The 21491-nt window shown below is 55.2% G+C and overlaps 2 protein-coding genes across 5 annotated transcripts; one reads left to right on the top strand and one right to left on the bottom strand.

Moving 5' to 3' along the window:
• Nucleotides 1–6: 6 nt before the first annotated feature.
• MRPS11 (mitochondrial ribosomal protein S11) lies at nt 7–2518 on the top strand. Its single transcript, XM_040969046.1, has 6 exons — nt 7–309; nt 393–476; nt 863–961; nt 1190–1319; nt 2061–2126; nt 2299–2518. The coding sequence occupies exons 1-6, from the start codon at nt 245–247 to the stop codon at nt 2404–2406; spliced, it is 552 nt and encodes a 183-aa protein (XP_040824980.1). The 5' UTR covers nt 7–244; the 3' UTR covers nt 2407–2518.
• Nucleotides 2519–3419: 901 nt separating this feature from the next.
• Nucleotides 3420–12196, bottom strand: DET1 (DET1 partner of COP1 E3 ubiquitin ligase). Of its 4 annotated transcripts, none has more exons than XM_040969043.1 (5): nt 12136–12196; nt 9386–10482; nt 5641–5828; nt 4858–5049; nt 3420–3733 (listed from the first exon to the last, which is right to left on the bottom strand). In XM_040969043.1, exons 2-5 carry the CDS (start codon nt 10466–10468, stop codon nt 3544–3546), a joined length of 1653 nt encoding a protein of 550 aa, XP_040824977.1. In that variant the 5' UTR covers nt 10469–10482; nt 12136–12196; the 3' UTR covers nt 3420–3543. The 4 variants fall into 4 exon arrangements, with proteins under 4 accessions (XP_040824977.1, XP_040824978.1, XP_040824979.1 ...); XM_040969044.1 differs by lacking the exon at nt 12136–12196 and adding an exon at nt 12017–12049; XM_040969045.1 differs by lacking the exon at nt 12136–12196 and having other exon boundaries at nt 9386–10236; nt 10372–10701.
• Nucleotides 12197–21491: the final 9295 nt, after the last annotated feature.

Genomic DNA, 21491 nt, shown 5'->3' with positions numbered 1-21491 from the left:
CAGGGAACGAACCATTCCAGCCCGGAGGGGTGGTCCCGGGCCTGTTGTAACATAGACGGAGGAGAAATTCCCACGTGAACCAAAAGCTCGGTTTCCCTGGAGCGTCTGAGTCCGAGCGGGAACACGTGGTGGCCTTTGCGAGGAGGAAGCGGGACTGTCCCCTCCGCACCCCCGGGCGCTCTTGGTCTGGCCGCGGCCCCGGGTTGCCGGCGACGCCGACGGGAGCGACGGGTCGGTGCGCGCCATGCAGGCGGTGCGCGCCGCAGGGTCCTGGGCGCTGCGCGCCTGCTCTCGGCCCCGGGCGCCCGGGTAAGGCGGGCGGGCCCCCTTTGCCTTCGACCCTCGCGGGAGCCGTCGAGCTTGGCCTCCCGACCTTTGCTTCCTTCCCGCAGGGTCGTGGCCGGGGCCCGGGGACTGTGCGCTGCGCCCCCGCCGGAGGCAGCGGAGCAGACGACCGCGCGGCGCGGCGGCTTCAGGTGGGAGGGCGCGTCGGCCTCGGGGCTGCGGGCTGCGGGGAGAGGCTCCCGGGAGGCCGCCCGGGCGTACGCCCGCGGAGGGACTGCCCTCCGCTCTCGGACAAGTACAAAGAAGGGAAGGTGCTGAGTGGAATGGGACTCGGCCTGCGATCAGCCTGGATGCCCCGGGGTGGCTGTGACCGAGTGATCCCGGGCGTCCTGTGACTGGTTAGTCCAGCGAGGGACACGCGCCTAACCCTGCCTTGCTGAGGGCTGTGTCCGGGCTTGGGGAACAGCACAGGGCTAGCAGTCTGCTGCCTTTCTTGCCGCCGTAGTGGACCTGCAGACTGTCCCGTGTGCAGGCTGTGAACTGCCGGTGATGGTGTCTCATGTTCCTGCATTTGCAGCATCTACCCCCCACTTCCGGGGCAGGAGAGCTCCCTGAGGTGGGCAGGAAAGAAATTTGAGGAGATCCCGATCGCACACATCAAGGCATCTTATAACAAGTAAGCTGGGTAGTCGACTGGGTCCCTGTCATTTCATGGGGCGGTCAGCTGGGTCACTGTCCCTTCATGGGGCAGTCACTGGGTCCCTGTCCCCTGGGGGGGGCAGTTAGTACTCTGTGGGCTGGCCCTGAAGGAAGGGCACGTGGGTGTGGGCTCCCAGGGTTGACATGGAGCTCAGAGCCTCTTCTGTGGACAGCAGTCACAGCCATGTGCCCCCTACCTCCTCAGCACACAGATCCAGGTCGTATCTGCCACCAACCAACCACTCGCCCGCACATCCTGTGGGACAGAGGGGTTTCGGAATGCCAAGAAGGCCACCGGTGTCGCTGCACAGACGGCAGCCATAGCTGCAGCGGCAGTGAGTAGCCCCGTCCTGCTGGCTGCCCAGCACTGGGGACCTCATGGGGCCCTATGTCCAGGTTTCCTCCATCCCTAAAGCGTCAGCAGCGAGAAACCTGCTGGTTCATCCAGGCCAGAGTTGGAGTTGGGGTCATGGTTGGGGGGCTGTGGGGATGTAGGTGGGGGAGCACTTTTCCAGAAGAGGTTGTGCTGCTCCTGGCCTGGAGTCTTCAGAGACCCTTGATGGTTCAGGGACCAAAGCCGTGCCTGGCCACTTGCTACGGTCCTCACAGACACTCCAACAGAAGCCACTGGGTTTATGGTAAACCTTGGTCTTCACACACAGTGCTTTGTGCACGCTGTGACCCCAACAACCATCAGACGTGACAATATGCACAGGGGCTGTGGTGGTCTTCACCACAGTGCTTTGTACATGCTGTGACCCCAATAACCATCAGATGTGACAATATGTACAGCGACTGTGGCACCACCCCTGAAGACTGTGACCATGACAGTGCACACAGGAACTGTAACTCTCACTGCCACATGTGGCTTCTGTGTGGTCCCCAGTCTTAACTAGTTGCCTCCTGAATCACAGGAATGTCACTGAGCACTCAGGCATATTCCAGGTGGGTGTCGAGGCTCAGCTTGTCTCGTCACCTGGCTGAGAAGTCAGGAGGTGGCTGAGCCGTGCCAGGCAGATGGTGGCTCTGCCATGTCCTGCTCCCTGTGTCAGTGACCCCTGGACACTTCTTTTCAGAAAGCCTCAGGGAAGGGGGTGACACACGTCCGCGTGGTGGTGAAGGGCCTGGGCCCAGGACGCCTGGTGAGTGACAGAGGCTAATCGGGAGGCTATTCTTCAGCTAGTGATGGAAAAGGGGGTTTCAGCCTGGGCCCTCTGGAGACAGCAGTGCAAGATTAGAATTGGGGCTCCCAGCTTCCCTGCCAAGGAGACATGGTATCCGTGCCAACCCTCGTCTCTGCTCTGTTCCATGCAGTCTGCCATCAAGGGGCTGACCATGGGGGGCCTGGAAGTGATCTCCATCACAGATAACACCCCTATCCCGCACAACGGCTGCCGCCCCAAGAAGGCCAGGAGACTGTGAGAAAGACCGACTCCAAGGAGCAGTCAGTGAGTGGCTGCAGTCCAGATGGGCATGTTGGGCAGTGGGCCTGGCCTCAGCCCTCCGCTCAGAATAAAGCATTGTGTGGCCACCACCGTGTGATGCTGTGTGGGTGCTGACATGGGATGGCCCAACTGCAGGCTGGGCAGTCATGGATGTAAGGACAGCAGGGAAGGGACGGGCTGCCATCCACGCTACAGCTCCCCTCCTTGTGGCGGCTTGCCCAGGTGGAGACCCAGGCTCTGCTGGTAGCGGACTTCGAGAAAGGTCTTTATCTGGCACCTTGTTCCTCTAATGCTGGGAACTCCATCCCATTCTCCCATGTGAGAGTGCTGCCTCCCAGGCAGGAAGAGGTACGTGGGGAGCAGAGCCGGGTCTATGAGCAAGTGCCTGACACCTATGTAGCAAAACCTTGCATGCGTGTCAGAGCTGCTTCCACCCAGTAGGAGAGTGGGAGTGGGGTGCTCCAGGACGGAGCCTGGGCCCTACCCTGTGTGATATCCCTCTCACCCCATGGAGGGCCCAGGTATACCAGATCCCATAGTCACCATTGTAAACAGCAGCCCTTGCCTTGTTTGTCATCATCACCCCTGACCAACTTGGATCTCGGGCTGATGTCCACTCTCCCCTTGTCGCTGCCTGCCCCAGCACCCCTGACCATGCCTAGGGCTCCAGGCTGGCTGTGGCAGATGCCCTGCACGTGCTCAGGGTCTGCAGCTCTGCCTGTTTGAGCTGCCCAAGTACCAGCATGACCTTCCCCCAACCCCAAAGCTAGGGGGCAGGGGAGGCTCAGCACCCATACACTGTTAACCCATGAGCAGGTCATCATGCTTCTCCAGGGCCTTAGTGAGCCCACCCGTCCCGCCCAACCCCTCCTGGCTGACACTCACCACCTACCTCTCCTGGGAGCCACTGCTCTGGCCCGGGGCCTGCAGATGCTTTCAGTCCCTCTGGGAACTCCCAGGAATTAGCCCTGCCCCCAGGAGGCATTCAAGTAAGAAAATACGACTGCTTTATTGTTCTTGGTGTGAAGACCTGTAGCAGCAAGTGCCACTGGACCTGGACCTCCCACAGGGAAGAGGCAAGTAGCTCTAACCCAGGGGCCCGGCCCCAGAGTGCCTAGGTGCAGCAGTGGCGCAGATGGAAGTTGACCACATACTCTGCATTTGTCCTCTGCACAGAAATGGCAAAGGGTTCAAAGGGGTGGAAGGTGAAGGCCACCAGACGGCGCACTGTGTGGCTGATGGGGCGGCCCAGCAGGCCTGCCTGGATCTCAAACTTGAGCAGGCCAGAGTCACGTGCATAGAACCTAGAGAGAGAGGAGGCACAGGGGTGAGGACCTGGTCAGTTCGGCACATACATGTCTTCCACATGCCCCTGCCGCAAGGTCATGGCTGCGCCAGAAGGGAGCCACACAGCGACTGATAGTTGATATATCCACGAGGGAACAACAGTACAATGCCAGCTGACAAGCAGGCCCCAGAAGGTGCATGGGTGACACCCAAGCACACCTCTACTTGTTCACATACTGTGTGTTCATGGGCTGCACACGTCTGGTCCCACACAGCCTGGGACACTCCAGGCCAGAGTCCCTCTCCTGAGACACACAGACTCACACCAGCCGGGCCACCTGCAGCCAGTCCAAGTGGCCACAAGGACCAAACACATGGGCCTCATTAGGTGCATGTCAGCAAGAAGCTGGAGTCTGGCAGGGCCCTTCACCATGGGGTGCTACTGCCCCACACCCACCTGAACATGTTAGATTTAGGGGATGTCATTTTTCCTCAAACATGAGACCAGCTGCTCAGTGCCAGTCCAGCAGGAATGACAACAAAGGGATATGCTGAGAGTGTGGAGGGTTCCAGAATAGAGACCTAACAGAAAGCTCATAGCCCCCTTCAGAAGGAAGGCTTTCACAGCAGATTTGATGCTGTCACTCCCAGGCTGTGGAACAGCATGGGCAGACTGCAGTCCAGCACCAGGGCAGTGATTACGGGTGGAGCCAGATGGCCACGGGCTGATAACCACCCTTGGCTGATCCAAGTGCCTGGATTCTCATACTTTTGTCTGTGGCACCAGTGTCCCCTGTGGGTATCAGTTCCAGTCCTGGCTGCCCCACATCCCATTCAGCTCCTGCTAACAGCTGGGGAACAAGCAGAGGGTGGCCTAAGTACTTCAGCTGGTCTAGTCCTGGCCATCTGGGACTGACCTAGGGGATTGAAGATATTTAATTTTCCTTTCAAATAAATCAGCCTTAAACAAGCATCTCTATGATGAAGGCAGTGGCAGCCCCACACACCCACATGGAACAGCCGGGGTTCTGAGCTCCTATGCAGAGAAAGAAGGACACCCCCCCCCCCAGCAGTGATGCACACAGAAGACACCCCGCAGCCCTGCACAGAATCACAGCTCGGGGACCCCCAGCTGCCGTACCTGATGGGGTGATCCCCACAAGTCTTGGGCCGCTCCATGACAGACACCCACTTGTCGTCGTAACTGAACAGCGACAGGTCCAGGTAAGGGCTGCCACTGTAGGACTGGGCACTGATGGGCAGCTGGCCCAGCAGCCGGCGCACAGCCTCCGTGTGTCCTCCGTACTTGGCATTTACGATGGTATCCTTGAACCTATGGCAAAGCACCCACAGGGGAGACAGAGCTTCCACTTGTGGGTCTACCCTGCAAATGGCTGCAATGGCCAGGGCTGCGCCAAGAGCTTGGAACTCCATCTGGAGCTCCCACGTAGGTGCAAGGACCCAAGCGCTCAGGCTTATCCTCCAGCCTTTCCCAGACCACTAGCAAGGAGAGCAAGGAGCTGCAAGTGGAGCAGCCAGGATTCCAACCAGCACCCATGCTGGCATCACAGGTGCACAGGGGGAGGCTGAAGACTACTGCACAAAATACCAGTCCCAATAAGAAAAATGAAGACAGGAACAGTGCCTTCCAGGGGAAAAAGCAATCCCAACTGCTCATGTCTCCCATACTACTTTCCCTCACTGTCAGGGTTCCACTCCAGGCTCAGCCATAAGTTCTGTCCTGAGTCGTGCATCATTCCTTCAGCACCTGAGTGGGCAGCCCTCGTACCACAGGGGAGAGAGGCAGGGAATTCCCCAAGGCCAGAGCTAGCCAAAGCCAGGAGGTCAGACCCAGAGCAGAAAATGGCCAAGGCCATGGCCCACCCTTTCTTGGGAGCTCAGCTGGCCACCTATAGCAGCTTACCGGCGCTGAATCTGCCTCGCAAAGTTGTTGCTGGAAGCTGAGCAAGGGAACTGGACCTCGCTGTGCAGGGTGGCATTGCGGAAGAGGTCGCAGAAGTTCTCAAACAGCTGCAGCAGCTCGTCTGATGTGTTCTCAAACACAGCAATGACCTCCGTGGTCACCATGTTGTACACCACGAAGAAGGATGCCTGTGAAGGGCAAGGGAGGGTGGCTGGGACTGCCATGCCCAGCAGACAATGGGAAGGGGCCAGGGCTATGCCCACAGGGGCAGATAGGGCCAAGGCCAGCGAAGACCCCAGCTGTGGCTCCACAGGCTCTGGGCAAGGCAGCACAGTGAGGCCCTAGCTCACCTAGAATTCACCATGCTGCCAGCACACACCCATGGCTACGAGTTTCCTTTCCTCTTGGTGTCTCCAACATACAGAGGACATCTGAAGCCCAGCTTGTACTGATGCTACTGGACAGAACCCCTCCCCCAGCCTGCTCTGTGCATATGGCTACCACACAGGAGCCTCAAAGCCCTCAGACACTAAGGACACAGCATGGCCCCTGGGGACCAAGTCCTCCATTGCCCCATTGCCCTCCACTGGTCAGGGAAGCCCAGCACTGGCCTCTGGCGCTCAGCATTCCCCTCTCCTGGGGCTGAGTTTACACCTGCACTAACACTCTCTGGAGACCACTCCCCTACTCTCCCCATCGTCTGTACCTTGCAGAGGCTGCACTTGGCACTGAACCCACAGGCTACACAGGAGAGGGGTGAGGGATGCAAGCTGAGCAGGGGTTCTGAAGGAGAGAGCCCCTGGGGCACCAGTAGCTACAACCACCATAGCCTTCAGAAACAGTAGTCACTTCTGGGCAGCAGCCTGACTGACAGCTGGCTCACTCCAGAAAGCAGCAGCTGCATCCACACCTCAGTCAAGACACCATCCTGCTCACACCTCAGATGCCCCACCATCCTGCTTACACCTCAGTCAGATGCCCCACCATCCTGCTCACACCTCAGTCAGATGCCCCACCATCCTCCTCATACCTCAAGCGCCCTGCCATACTGCCTATGCCTCAGTCAGACACTCCACCATCCTGCTCACACCTCAAGTGTCCTGCCCTGCTGCTCACACCTCAGTCAAGACGCCCCACAGTCCTGCTCACATCTCAGTCAGATGGGCAGTCCTGCAGGGTCATTCACAATGCAGCAGTCAGGGCCCAGCGCTGTGGCCAAGCAGCTAAATTCTTCATCTTGAATGCACCAGGATCCTATATGGACGCCGGATCTAATCCCGGCAGCCCTGCTTCCCATCCAGCTCCCTGCTTGTGGCCTGGGAAAGCAGTCGAGGAAGGCCAAAGCCTTGGGACCCTGCACCCGCGTGGGAGACCTGGATGAAGTTCCTGGCTCCTGGCTTCGGATCAGCACAGCACTGGCCATTGCAGTCACTTGGGGAGTGAATCATCGGATGGAAGATCTTCCTCTCTATCTTTCCTCCTCTCTGTATATCTGATTTTGCAATAAAAACAAATAAATCTTTAAAAAAATAAAACCAGCAGCCAGCCACGAGTCCAAGACAGGTGAGAACCCAAGTCCCAGCATCAGTACATCTGAACTCACACTGACCTAGAAAATATGAACGAAACTCCACTGACTCACAGTGTCCACTCCTCACAGGTGAGCATCGGGTGACAAAGATGACAGACACTGCCCCAGGAGCCGTCAGCACTGAACACCAGTGTGGTAATAGGGAGCCAGGCTATACTACCAGGAGGAAACCGGGACACAGATTGGAGTCCAGAGCAGGCCTTGCTAGTTAGTGCAAGGTGGGGAACTCACTCGGCACATGCCCAGAATACCCCAACTGGAGCCTGGCTCCACAGCCTCCAACGCTGCAGCCCCAATTAGCTTGGCTGGGAAGCAGAAACCCCAGCTTCCTGGAACCTTCTCACCACTCATAAAACATTCTGAGATACAGGCGAATTTAGAGTGCAACCTAGGCTGTGCCCATGTACACACACGTAACCACCTCACATGCAGGGCTCAGCCCAGTCTGCATCCATGCACACACGTGGCCACCTAACTTGCATCATATGGAGAAGGAGCAGCTGGTGCCTCCCTCTGCAGCACCTCCCTGGGTTCTTCTCTATACACAGCCCCTTTGCTCCCACAGCAGGACCCGTAGACTCTCAGCTGAGAGCAGGGCCCACAATGGAGAAATCCTGGGTGGCTCTGCCTGGACCCCAGCAGAGCATGAAAACGCTTCATAGAACACCACAGAACCAGTCACTCGGCCATTGCTCCAAGAACACACACAGCCCACGGGTCTGAGCTAGCAGACCACCCAACACACATGCTCCTGGGCCTGGTGCCGCTACCTGTCATGCCGGCATCCCATACCAGTGCTGGTTCTGGTCCCGGATGCTTCACTTCCCATCCAGCTTCCTGCTGATGCATGCAGAGAACAGCAGAGGATGGTCCAAGTACTTAGGTCCTTGTATTCACATGAAGAGACCTGGGCCAAGTTCCTGGCTTTGGGCAGACCCAGCATTGGCTGCTGTGGAAATCTGGGGAGTGAACCAGCAGGTAGAAACTCTCCCTCACTCCCTCTCTGTCCCTTTCTCTATTTCTCCTTCTGTCTTTCCTTGTCTCTCTTTCCCTTCTCTATATCTGTCTCTCCTTCTCTGCAACTTTGCTTTTTTGTTAATTTTTTTTAAAAAGATTTACTTTAATTAAAAAGGCAGATTTTACAGAGAGAAGAAAAGACAGAAAGATCTGGGTCCAGTGCGACAGCCTAAAGTCCTTGCCTTGCCTGAGCCGGCATCCTATATGGATGGTGGTTCATATCCCAACAGCTCTGCTTCCCATCCAGTACCTGCCTGTGGCCTGAAAAAGCAGTCGAGGATGGCTCAAAGCCTTGGGACCCTGCACCCACGTGGGAGACCTGGAAGAAGCTCCTGGCTTTGGATTGGCTCAGCTCTGGCTGTTGCAGCTACTTGGGGAGTAAACTAGCAGATAGAAGATCTTTCTGTCTCTCCTTCACTCTATAAATCTGACTTTCCAATAAAAATAAAAATAAATCTTTAAAAAAAAAAAAAAGAAAGAAAGAAAAAAAGAAATGGCCGCAATAGCCAGAGCTGAGCTGGCCCAAAGACAGGAAGCAGGAGCCTCTTCTTGGTCTCCCACACAGGTGCAGCAGCCTAAGGACCTGGGCCGTCCTGCACTGCTTTCTCAGGTCACGAGCAGGGAGCTAAATGGGAAGTAGAGCAGCTGGAACATGAACTAACCCTAATCCAAAAGGGATCCCAGCACTTGGAGGCAGAGGATTAGTCAGTTGAGCCATCGCACTGGCCCTTGCAAATTTTCTTTTCAAATAAGTTTTTTTTTTTTTAAAGTGATGGTATGGAGGCCCAGCACAAGGGCTCAGTGGCCAAATCTTAACCTTGCATGCGCTGGGATCCCATATGGGCACGGGTTTGTGTCTTGGCTGCTCCACTTCCGTCCAGCTTCCTGCTTGTGGCCTGGGAAAGCAGTCGAGGAAGGCCCAAAGCCTTGGAACCTTGTACCCATGTGGGAGACCCAGAAGAAACTCCTAGCTCCTGGTTTTGGATGGATTCAGCTCTGGCAGTTGCGGCCACCTGGGGAGTGAACCAGCAGACAGAAGATCTTTCTCTTTCTCTCCTTCTCTCTATAAATATGCCTTATCAATAAAGGTAATACTTAAAAAAAAAGTGCTAGTGCAGGAGGGCCTGGCAGCGGTACCTGGGAGGGGTCTGTGACACGCAGGGTCACCACATCCTCACTTGTGTACTTGATGAAAAGGTGGTCTTCATCCAGCAGCTGCATCTTCCACATACGCAGCTGCCGCAGCTGGTCAAAATACTGGAAGAAGCGTCTCTTGGCCATGGCACTGCCATCCTGCTCTGCCCGGCGCCACAAGTACACCAGCAGGCGGTGCTTGAGGGAGTTAATGAACGGGTCCCTGAAGGGGTTGGCCATGCCCGTCTGCCCATCGCGCTGCACCTCGGGGAACACAGCTGACACGGTGAGCAAGTCGTCCTCGTAGCAGAAGCGGCCTATGGTGCGCACATCCATGAAGGTGCCCTCGGGCGTGACCTGGAAGACGTGGATGGTCTGCTGCTGCACCGACAGGATGGCCAGGATGTTCTTGTACAGGTACAGCCCCTGGTTGTGCGACAGCACCACCTTGTCACACTTGAGTGTGCGTGTGTCACACAGCCGACCCGTGTGCAGGTCCACAATGTGTAGCGAGTAGTCTTCCAGTGGGGACCGGGGGTTGGGGGTCACTGACTCGCTGTTGCGGTACACCTCATAGAAGGGTGGGTGTGGCTCATCCGGCAGATAGGCAGCAGAGCCCACGATGACACAGCGGCAGTCATCGGTGAACAGACTGCACTCACGGTTCAGGTGCTCGCCGTTGGCAGCCACGTTGGTGATGTGCAGCAAGACAAAGAAGCGCTCAAAGAGCCGGCCCCGCACGCTGGCCGAGCGCTGGTCACTGCCATTGGACAGGACCTCACCCCCATAGCCCTGCAGCAGGTCCTGTGCAGCCTGGCAGCCCTGGTACTCGTAGATCTCCAGCGAGGTCTGGTCTGAGGAGAAGGCGATGAAGTAGCGCCCATCGGGGGAGAACTTGCGCAGGAAGCAGGGAGGTTTCTCGACGTTGACCACTGTGAAGTTGGGGAAGACGTTCTGGTGGAACACGCGCACTTGGTGCCAGTGCGTGCCCGCCTTCCCCGAGCTGATGCGCCGGCGCTCCAGGCGGTGGATGACATTCTGGTTCTGGATCCTGCGGGGCCTGAGGGTGGCAGCATGCAGATCCATCGTCGCATCCCTGCCTGCAGGGCGGGAGGGAACAGTGGGGCATGGCTTGCAGGCACCCGCCCACGCTTGACCACATCTGCCCACTGACATGTAAAACCCTCAGTCCCATGCTGGCAGGGGCTTCCTTGGCCCCACATGGACAGCGGTCTCCTTGGCCCGTGTAGGCCCCATGTGGGCCTCTTGTGGACAGCAGCCCCTGCTTAGCCCCAGACAACGGTCAGGAAGCAGTTCTGACGCTTGCACCAAAGCAAGGGGTGTGAGAGTCCACAGCTGTGAACGTGTCGCATTCTATCAAACCCCCAATGCTTGAGCTGAGGTAGGAACTCCTCAGAGACCAGGCTGGAGGAACCAGTCCCATCATGCAGCAAACCAGGGGATGCCTCATGCTGCAGCCAAAGCCCTTGACAAGGGGACTGTGGCTAGCATGGGGACAGGCTCCCTGACCTCAGACCACAGTCACCCAGTAAAGGACCAGAGGCCCAGACTGTGCTCTCTCAGAGAGAGACAGGGGATGGACCTCAGGTGCCCGGCTCAGACAGGGACTGTGTTGGACACAAACCCTCCTGAGAATGTGAGAAAACACTCGCAAAAGAAAAACTGATGCAGATCTGGCTGTCCAAATAGAAGAGTTCCTGTAACACAGCAACAGTGAAAGCAAAACCACACACAGCCCAATTCAGCGGACAAAGCACTTCAACAGCTGGCTCTTATACAAAGGGCCAACAAGGTGAGGGAAGAGCTCCAGGCACTGCCTCACACCCACAGCAAACCCCACCATTGGAAATGCTGAAAACCACAAAAGCTGCCAAGGACCAAGAGAGGCTGAACTTGTTTATGGAGGGTCCTTGGAGCACCAAAGCCAGAAAATCCCCTTAACATGGCAGTTCCCTGGGTGCAAACCCATGGCACTGGAAGGGAGGTTGAGGAATACCTGCACCCTAGGCACAGCCGAATCAGAACCAGCCACAATGGCCAAAAGACAGAACCAGCCATGGCAGCCAAGACTAGCAATCTAGGGCGTGCACTACCCGCGTCACTCAGACTGCAGCCCAGTAGGGCAGGGACCTCTGACATAAGCTGCCTAAGAACACCAGCTGGGGCCCACAGCAGCCCCTGCTCGGGCTGTCTGAAGTCTGGAACTGCTTCATTTTCCACAAGCATCCACACACTTGTACCAACACAGGAGTGGGCACTTGCTGCCCTCCCTTAGCTTGGTCTAACTGACCAAACGACCACAAGCCCACATGGCTAAGCTAGTCACAGCTTCTCCAGCTTCCCACACCAGCACCACCACACCCTGGCACCCATTCAGGCCCTCCACCTGCCTCAGGCAGGCACTGGCCACCTGGGGCGGCCAGAGAGGCTGTCCGCCCTGCACCCAGGAAGGAAGCAAGTCCACTGCACCCCAGGGGGACGGCCACGGCAAGCGGGGCTTCCCGTGGCAACAAGATGGGAGCCCGAGCTGGCCGGTCTGCTGCCAGGCGGGCAGGGGCACGGTTTTAACCGAAGGCGGACACCAAGGGCCGGCGCAGGTGCCCGGGAACGCACCGGTGCAGAGCGGAGGGGGCCACGCGTGTCCGCAGCCCGGGGCGCACGGCTGCCGGGACGTTCCACGAAGCTGCACCGGCGGAGCCCAGGCAAGAGCTCGGGCGTGAAGAGGGGCTCACCTGTCCCGCTGGGCTCACGGGGCCGGGGCCGGGAGGCGTCCCGCCCGGCCCGCACGCGCCGCCCCGGGCCGCGGCCCCACCATGCTAGCTGCCGGAAGCGAGGCGCGGCGACACCGGAAGTGCGGACAGGGCGGCGCGGGCGCCGGGGCTGCAGCCCCCCCTGGCGGCGGGCCGCGGACGCCGGGCGCCTGCGAGCCGGGAGCCGAGCGAGGCGCCCACCTGGGCAGGAATGGCTCTCCGCTGCCTCAGACCATCAGGAGCTGGGTCGGAAGTGGAGCAGCCAGGACTGTCACCTGGGCAGCCGCCAGTCTCCCTTTTGTCCTCCCTGTCCCTGTCCCAGGGCCAAGTTCGTGCAAGCTCTGCCATCATGGAGGGAGGGACAAGGGGAGGGAGGACAGCCCCGTGAGCAGAGCCGCTTGGGCTGGACATGGGGAAGAAGATGGCCTTTCCTAGTGCTGTGGTGCCTGTCCTGAGCTGACAGAAGCGGACAGACATCCAAACTGAAGGTCAGTGTCACCGAGCAACGACATGACCAGGGCCGCGCCCTTGGGGGGGGGGGGGCACCTGGGATTATCAGGTGGGAACTGACAGAGACCTCGAGGGGTGAGGCCAGGACCCAGTCCTGCGGATGGCAGCGTCAGAGTACAGTGTCCAGGAGGGTGAGGCCTCAGTGTCCGGAAAGGTGAAGCTGTGAGGTCGAGCATGGGGAGACCCTGTGTGTTCCAACAGGTATCTTCCCACTGGGGAGCTGGGAGAGCAGGAGCCCTGTGGGGACCAGGCTTCAGCCTCAGCAGGAGATGGTACACAGGGATTAAGTGGCCCTGTGGCACTAGCACAAGGACTTTGGGAGGGACAGGGACACCTCCCCCACAGTCCTCAGGGACACACACACACACATCTGCAGGGCCTAGCTGACCATCTGATAAGGTTGCTGGAGAGCAGAAACAGCTGCCGGCCATCTGCAACGTCCATCCCTACCATGGCCCAGGCCTCTGAGCCCACCTCCACATAGGCAAGGACAGCGGGGTCTCTGAGCACCCCACAGGTGAAGGGCAGCAGGGTCCTCAAGCACCCCATGAATGGAGGACAGCGGGGTCCCAAGCCCTTGTGGATGGGGGGTAGCGGGGGTGCCTGAGTCCCCCATGGAGTAGAGGATAGCAGGGTCCCAAAGCACCCCATGGGTGGAGCACAGCAGGTCCTGATGCAGCTCCCAGGCAGCAGCAGTGCAGGTCCCCAGAAAAGCTCCACAGTCTCTGGTGCAGATAGCTTGGGGTCTCAGTCTCCTACCGCTCAGTGAACCCCAGTTGGCGCCAACCTCGCCAGGGCCATGGCAAATGAGCACCTGGCCTGGGGAGGAAGTTGCACTCTGCTCGCCTTCTGCACCGTAGCTGAGGAGCAGAGAAGGCCCGGCAGCCCAGAGCTTGCACCCCAGGCCGGAGGGAAGCTGCTGCATTTGTAAAGTAGTACCTGAGATGCTTTTGCACCACTCTGCTCCATTTGTAAATCTGAAGGAGCCATCAAGCAATCCACAGGGCAAAAGGGAAGCCACATCTGCATGGCTGAGGAGCTGCTTCAGCCCAGAGCTTCAGCCTCCCAGAGCCAGCAGCTCAAGGTGGACAGAGATGGACAGAAATGGAGAGATGGACAGGAGGGCGAGGTCTGTGGGACCTGGTTCTGTCCCTCTGAGGACTACTAAGCGGAAACCTAGGGACACACCCAGAAGCAGCACTGCCCTTCATGCTGCCCCGCCGGGCACCCCTCCTGTCTTGCCTCCCAAACTCCTGTTCTCTGGCCTCCCCATACTGCTCCAGGAACCCTAGTCCCTGGCCCGCCCCTAGCTCACACTGCACCAGCTCTGACCATACGTAAACCTCCCGGTGCCATGCAGTAGTGCCCTGGCTCTGCCTGGAGTACAGCAGCTCTAGCAGGGCAGACCAGTGTAGGCTTGGGGGTGAAGCTGTGCTCAGAATGCTGTATGCCCCAAGCTCCAGTGCTGAAATCCTGACCCTAAGGACACAGTGTCTCCATGGAGGATCAGAGCTTACTGCCCTCCCCCCTTGGGCAGACACAGCCAGGAGAAGCCAAGTCAGAGCAGAGGATGCTGGACCTACCAGCACTGTGACCCTACTTTGACCCCGGCACTCCACCTCCATGGGGGGACAAATAAGTCCCTCTTGTTTGTATTTGTGATGTGACAGAAGTCAGGTGACCAGGCCAGTGGGACTCACACAGTGCCTACACCCAGGTGAGGTGATGGGCAGTCACACATCCACACACGCATTTTTTTTATTAATTGCATTGTATTATGTGACACAGTTTTATAGGTACTGGGATTCCCTCCACCCCTCCCCTAACCCTCCCCCTATATGGTGGATTCCTCCCCCTTATTGTGTAACCACAGTTCAAGTTCAATTGAGATGCCATCATTGCAAGCATATACCAAGCATAGGGTCCAGCATCTTATTGACCAGATAAGTTCAATGGCTTCTTGGGGAGACCTTCTCTGGTTTGAAGGTAGAGCCAACAGAGTAAAATCCCGATCAATTAAAAGCCCCAACATAATATCAGCAACAGTATATAATGTTATGGAATTAATTGACATACTATTGAGTAAACAATATGTTAAAATTAAATGCAAGTTCTTAACAACATCCTGTGACTACTTCAATGACACTTCAACAATTGAGATGCAAAACAGTTTTAGGAGGGGTGTGCAGAGAATTCCTCAATACCTTAGTGAGGAGTACTTAATCTTTGTGTCCTACCTAGTAAGGTGTGTGTGAGTCCATGCTGACCAAGCTTTCCTTGTTGTTCTCTGCCTATCTATTCTAATTTGTGAGTGTGTGTCTGTGTGTGCTGGGGGGTGGAGCTCTGGAGCAACCATGATGGCCATTGCAGAGAGGGTAGGGACCCAAAGTTGGAACTAAGTAAGGACCAGAGAAAGCTCCTCTCCCTAGTCCCAAAGGGAGTTTACTGTTCTTCTGATTCTGAGGACTGCTCAGGATTCCTGGCTGTTGCTCCGATGACTGGATCCTATGAGGAGGGATTCAGGCTTCTTCCATCCCATATGGTAGGTCCAAAGGGTGGATGTCCTCTGAGTTCTCGGCCTCCGAAGGCATTCCAGTTCCCTGTGGTCTCTTTGGCAGTTGGGATGTAGTCCTTGGTACCCGTACTGATAGTCTTTGGTGGGGTTCTGGGAGTCTCCAAGGTTGGGATATAAGCCTCCTCCTGTCCCCCTGCTCCACTCTGGGGGGCCCCTGCTCTGTGCATATGACCTCCTGTTAATGGGTTGTCAGGATCGCTCTTGATTCCCTCTGTATGTCTTTGTAGTTTTACTATTGTCTAATGCTGTTTTGAATCTATTGTCTGTAAGTTACCTGTTATTTACCCGATAGGTTACACTAAATGGCTTCTTCACATCTTCAAAGGAGATGGAAGATTTCTTAGCTCTCCTGCCCCATTTCTAAGTAGCACAAGGTTTTGAAAGTATATTAGGTTTTATAATTTTTCAAAACGCATGGGTTGAGACCATAATAGTTACAGGTTCATCTGAGGAAGATTTACTGTCATTGGGAATCTTTAGGGTTGATTCACATCCCCAAAGCCCTGAGGGTTCAGCATGGAGAAATCTAAGCAGCAATCAAAGAACCAAATTCCCAGAGCTCCCTGGCTGGGCAGCCAGCAGGCAGAGCCTAGCTCCAAATGGTGCACGGGCCGCCCGCTGGCAGCTCCCCACGCGTGTGGTAGCTGCCGTGTGAGATCCAGGCATGAGAGGCCACCGTCCCGGGGGCCCCCCAGCCGCCATGTGGTGGCTGGAAGACCAACCCTCCAGGCTCAAGTCCCGCCCCTTCCTGGTCCTGTCCCCAGTGAAGCCCCACGGGCGAGCAGTGTGACAGCCCGGACCCGGTACACAAAGCTCCGAGACCCCCCACCCTCAAAGAAGGGTAGTCCATGGGGCTCCGAAAGGCCCAGTGGCAGCTCCCCATGCGTGCGGTAGCCACCACACACATGTATTCTCACACACACATATTCTCGCACATACATATTCACACATAAATCTGATAAACTGCATAGTACATGGCAACAGTCTCAAAAACTGACACTCTCTTAGGTTATAAAGGAAAACTAGAAGCACTAAAGCTCTAAACGCGGTGAAATGGCACTGAAGATGACTCTGTCACAGGCTTCACTGTGTGGCTGGCGCTGACTCAAGTGTCCCTAGTGAACAACGACACTAAGCACCATTGCTGCTTGCCTTTTTTGTATTTAATTCTTTTATTTTGGTAATCTTTACATAGTTGATTAGGGCACAGAGAGTCAAGGGTTACAGGAAAGTAGGTAAGACCATTGTTTCCACATTAATATTGTTCTTTTTTTCTGTATCTGGGGCAAAGGAAGAAATAAAGGGGGAAGCCCCACCCAGCCTCCCACCCATCCCAGGTCCCTGGCATGGGCATGCTCCGAGGAACCTGCTCATGCAGTTTTGATAGTTCAACAGTTCTAAATTGCTGTCAGTCTCGCCACTCCAAGCGTGATGAAATCTCTTCAGAATCCACTGGCTGACATAGTCTCTTCATGGTTGGGGTTCCAAGATCAGCAGTTCAGTTGGAGGGATCTCCAAAGAAACTTTGTCTGAGGCGATCCCAGACCTGATTCTTGTGTGTGCTTGCCAGTACAGGGTCTGGAACCGTCCATCACCCCAATCAGTTTATGCACATGCTGGTCATTGTAATTGCTGGGTCAGTTCTGTTTCTAGCCCTGTCTTCCATGCAAACTGATGGGTGTTGCAGTCCAGCCCGATCCTGCCCACTTCATACTCGGCCTTCATGCAAACCAGTGTGATCTGCAGCCTAGTTGGTATACTCCCCATAACCTCTGCCAGGCCTGCCCCTACCCTGGCTGCCATGCTTGCCAGTATGTACCGCAGACTTGTCCAGTCTGTCCCACATCCCATTCAGCTCTCATACATGTCAATGGGCGTTGAAGCCTAGTTCAACCCCAACCTGCCCTACTATCCAGCCTTCACACATACTGGTGGGTACCTTTCTGTCTAGCCCTGTCTTGGTTTTCATGCTCTCCAGTGGGAGTGATAACCCAAGAGGGAGGAGCCACTATTTCCCTCCAAGGCTACTCCCACTCCTGGATTACATACTTTCCAGGTGGTTCTGAAGTTTAACTCGACAGAATTAGCCCCCAGCGCCAGCCTCTGCCAGCTGATGCTGTGGCAAAGCCCAACCAACCCTAACCCACTTTAATTTATGCTTGCAGAAGTCAGAACAGTCAGCCCAACCTGGCCTTTTCTTGATCTAGCTCACATGAGGCCCACAGGTGTTGTAGCTCTGCCTGGTCTGGTCTGCCCCCATCCCAACTCATGCTCTCCAGTGGGAGTGGTTATCCAGCAGGGGAACCCTCCACATTCCCCCTACTGGCTTTGCTCCCTCCCTCCCTGGTATTCATGTGTGCTGTTTGGGTGCTGCAGCCACATCTGCTACAGCTCACCTCACCTTGGCATTCTGTAATGTGCACTGGTATGTGTTGCAACTAAACCTGGCCCAACTCACACTCTGTTCTGGTGCTCGGATTCGTCAGTGGGTGATGTGAACTGGTTCAGCCTGGTTTGCCCCCAACCTATGCCAAATGTATTATGGTGGGTATGTTTCCCTGGCCTGTTCTGGATTGCTCTCCATTGTGTTTTTTGCACTCACCTGAAGGGACTGTGTCCTGCCAGAGGAGTTGCCCAGGCTTCTCCAACAGAACCTCTCCCTGTGCCAGATCTCGCACATACCGGTGGGTCCATGAGCCAGCCCTACTTAGTCCATCTCCTATCCTAGCAGGAACAGTGGCCTTTCTTAAATGGCCTTCAACCCAGTCTGGTTCTCACTGTTGGATGTTTCAGCCCAGCCAAAGTTCATCCATACCCAGACACGGCTCAGACATGGCTCAGTAGGGGCAGAGACCTAGCCTAGTCTATCCTACATCTACCCTGGTCCTTCAGAGCATCGTATCGTGCTGGAGTCTAGCCCAATTAGGTGCGTCCAGTGGCAGTCCACACTTGTGCCAAGGGAGATTGTAGCCATGTCCAGACCAGGATGCAGCCCCCACTCCAGTCTCCACACTCACCAGTAGGAACCCCAACCCAGTTAGGGTGTCTTCTTACCTCCCCAAACTTTCCTGTTCCCAACCATAGATCACAAGCATGCCAGTGGTTGCTCTGACCCAGCTTGGCATAGTCCCTCAACCATCTCAGCCTTTGCCTTCTGCCGGAGTCCAGCTCCACTCGAGTTCAGAGCTCGGGAAGGGTGCGTGGAGTCGGTGATAAAGAAAGGCACAGACACAGACACTTGGTGCATTCTCACAACAGCTCAAGAAAAAGCTGTCCTTTTTATTTATTGAAACACCTCACAAGCTTCTGCACAAGCAACTAATTATTCTGTTTTTACTTCAAGATTAAGGGGGCATGTACAGACATTTGGTCACTCCGTCTGCACTTCAAGGCTAAGCAGGTGCTCCTAAAGATAATTCTGCAAAATACTGTATTCAAATTCTTCAAAGCAAGCCATTATTTATTCTTCAACAGTAGCCATGGAGCAACAGCCAGGACTCCAAGGCCAAGGCACATGTGATTACCTGCTAATCAGTGGTACATTCCTACCACATTTTTATTTCTGCAATTTACCCATTATTTAATGGGAAAATAGGTTACCAGGGAAAAAGCTAAAATCTAAAACAGAAACTTCAAATGTTAAAATCCCCCTACAACTATAGACTCCTACAACCCCATAAACAATAAGACAATAATCAAAAGCATTTTTCTTTAATAAAAGCATCCTTAATTCCTCTAGCTAAAAATTATAAAAGCAGCTAAAACAATTACATTTCCTACACTCCTAAAATTACAAAGACAAGCTAGCCTTTGTGATAACCATACCTATATTTATTTCCATAGCAGTTTCAGCTCTCACTCCCATCACTTCCATTACTTTGTAAAATTCTTATCGAGCGGGCCCGGCGCAGTGGCGCAGTGGTTAAGGTCCTCGCCTTGCACACCCGGGATCCCATATGGGCACCAGTTCTATCCCGGCAAGCCCCGCTTCCCATCCAGCTCCCTGCCTGTGGCCTGGGAAAGCAGTTGAGGACAGCCCAAAGCTTTGGGACCCTGCACCCATGTGGGAGACCCGGAAGAGGCTCCTGGCTTTGGATCGGCATAGCATCGGCCGTTGCGCTCACTTGAGGAGTGACTCATCGGATGGAAGATCTTCCTCTCTGTCTCTCCTCTCTGTATATCTGCCTTTCCAATAAAAATTAAAAATAAATAAATAAATAAATCTTTAAAAAAAATTCTTATTGAGCCATTTCCCAGAAGGCATGCTATATGTCTGTGCCCGATTTCAGGGCAATGGGTAGGTACAGAGTAAGATGTCCAGAAATGGCATGGGTTTAATTGTACTCCTGTGCACAGTTAAAAGCCTACTCACCAAGATATTATCAGTAACATTAACTCTCAAGCTCACGTTGGTGATAAAAGCCATCCCACATGGGCAAACAATGCCTCAATAGATTACAGAATTCTTAGTGGAGTGCTTGAGTGTCTATGCAAAAAGGTGGTGAAACTGTGTCAGGGTGGTCAGAGAGAAATCTGCTGGGCATTGCGTAACAGCTGGAAACTCCCCTGGGCCTTGCCACACAGGGGAGCTGTTCTCTTCACACCTTTTTGCCATCCACACCCACTGCACGGATCCCAGCAGCCTTCAATGCTATGGCCTCCCAGGCTCATGCAGACCAGTCAGTGTAAAAGCCTACTTCAGCATGACCTGTGCTCCATCCCAAATTCTGTTCTTCTCTTGTTAGCTGAGGTTTACTTGGCCCTGCCTGGTCTGCCCCCTTTCCAGTTGCAGCTCAGCCCACCCCACATCCTGTTTTAGGATGTACATTTGGGTGCTGGTGCCTTGACCTGCCCAGACTGTTGTCAGTTCCTTTACCCGTAAGTGATGGCAAGTTCCATAGTCACACCTAGCTCAGCCCATCACTACCCCAACTCATGAGCTAACCAGCAGGACTTGTGTTTCCACAGGATTGGGCCCACACTTCCCCCAGAGAATCTACCTCCTGGATCTGGTTCTCTCACATGTTGGTTAGTGTCCTGACCCTTCAAGTGTGACTCGTCCACTGTTCTGCCACTCAGTCAGGTACTAGTACCTAGCCCTGCCAGACATGCCCCCATCCATAGCTTTCATGTGGACTGGTATGTGGCAGTCAGTGATGCTGTATGCTAACAACCCATCTCAGGATTCCCAGTTGGGCTGGTGAATCAGTCTGACCCAAATAGAACTTATGGACTCTCTCCTCCAAACCACCAGATCTCAGTCCACATGCTTGCAAGCAAGTTCCGTAACCCCATCACCAGGAATCACCTAGAATTCATCCCTCACTTACACTCACAATAACCTTATCCATGGGTATCCCTAGGCAGCAATTACATACCCTAAAAACCCTAGAGCTTGCTGCCGGGTGACCAGCAGGCAGAGCCTCGCACCCTATAAAGCTTAGGACTCAGTCATCATGTGGCGACCGTGACCTTGCGTCAAGTCCTGGGCATTGGGTCCGATCTGGCTTGGGTACTCTCTGCATGTGGGTCGCCACCACTGCGGAGGGCCACTTTTGCCCGAGCCGCCAAGGTCGAACTCCCACCTTCTAGTTTCCTGTTGCCACTAGGTGGTGATTGCAGGAACGGCTAGAAGCCTTAATCCTGTCCCAGGATTTCCTCATGGTATACTCACCATGGGGGAAAAATCTCTCTGGCCTCCCAGCAGCCAGGACTCTCTCACCATGAGAGTGCCCATGGTTCAAGTCCCAGGCATTGGGTCCAACCTGGCTCAGGTACTCTCCACAAGCAGGTTGCCACCTGCTGCTCGCCTTCTTTACACAACTGTTTATGTACATTCTCAGGGCTCTGAGCAGTAAGAGTTATACACGTGTATGTGTATAAATATACACACATATGTGTTGTAACATATATAGCCATAACATATTCTGAACCATAGATCTCTGCCAGACATATGATTCTCTTTCTTTTTTAAAAGATAGATTTATTTGAAAGGCACCATTTTGGTGCAATTGGCTAATCTTCCACTTTGCTAGTGCTGGATCACACATGAGCACCAGTTCAGGTCCTGGCTGTTCCACTTCCTGTCCGGCTCCCTGCTTGTGGCCTGGGAAAGCAGTGGAGGACGGTCCAAGTCCTTGGGACCCTGCACCCATGTGTGAGTCCCAGAAGGGCCTCCTGGTTTCGGGTGGGCCCGGTCAACCCAACACAGCAGCATGTTAGCCACAGGCAAGATCCTTGACCCTGCAGTTTA

The sequence above is a fragment of the Ochotona curzoniae genome, unplaced genomic scaffold (genome assembly GCF_017591425.1).
Source record: "Ochotona curzoniae isolate NIBS_2020 unplaced genomic scaffold, NIBS_Ocur_1.0 scaffold_4701, whole genome shotgun sequence".
NCBI classification, from domain to species: domain Eukaryota; kingdom Metazoa; phylum Chordata; class Mammalia; order Lagomorpha; family Ochotonidae; genus Ochotona; species Ochotona curzoniae.
The sequence above is the reverse complement of the archived record's forward strand: the minus strand, read 5'-3'. Positions and strand labels throughout refer to the sequence as shown.

Coding starts and splice junctions, on each gene's coding strand:
- DET1 (XM_040969042.1), bottom strand. CDS start 10,558: ATGTCAGTGGGCAGATGTGGTCAAGCGTGGGCGGGTGCCTGCAAGCCA. Junction 5,829..9,385: donor GTGTCACAGACCCCTCCCAG/GTACCGCTGCCA, acceptor TGCCCTTCACAG/GCATCCTTCTTCGTGGTGTA. Junction 5,050..5,640: donor GCGAGGCAGATTCAGCGCCG/GTAAGCTGCTAT, acceptor GCTTTGCCATAG/GTTCAAGGATACCATCGTAA.
- MRPS11 (XM_040969046.1), top strand. CDS start 245: ATGCAGGCGGTGCGCGCCGCAGGGTCCTGGGCGCTGCGCGCCTGCTCT. Junction 310..392: donor TCTCGGCCCCGGGCGCCCGG/GTAAGGCGGGCG, acceptor TCCTTCCCGCAG/GGTCGTGGCCGGGGCCCGGG. Junction 962..1,189: donor ATCAAGGCATCTTATAACAA/GTAAGCTGGGTA, acceptor CTACCTCCTCAG/CACACAGATCCAGGTCGTAT.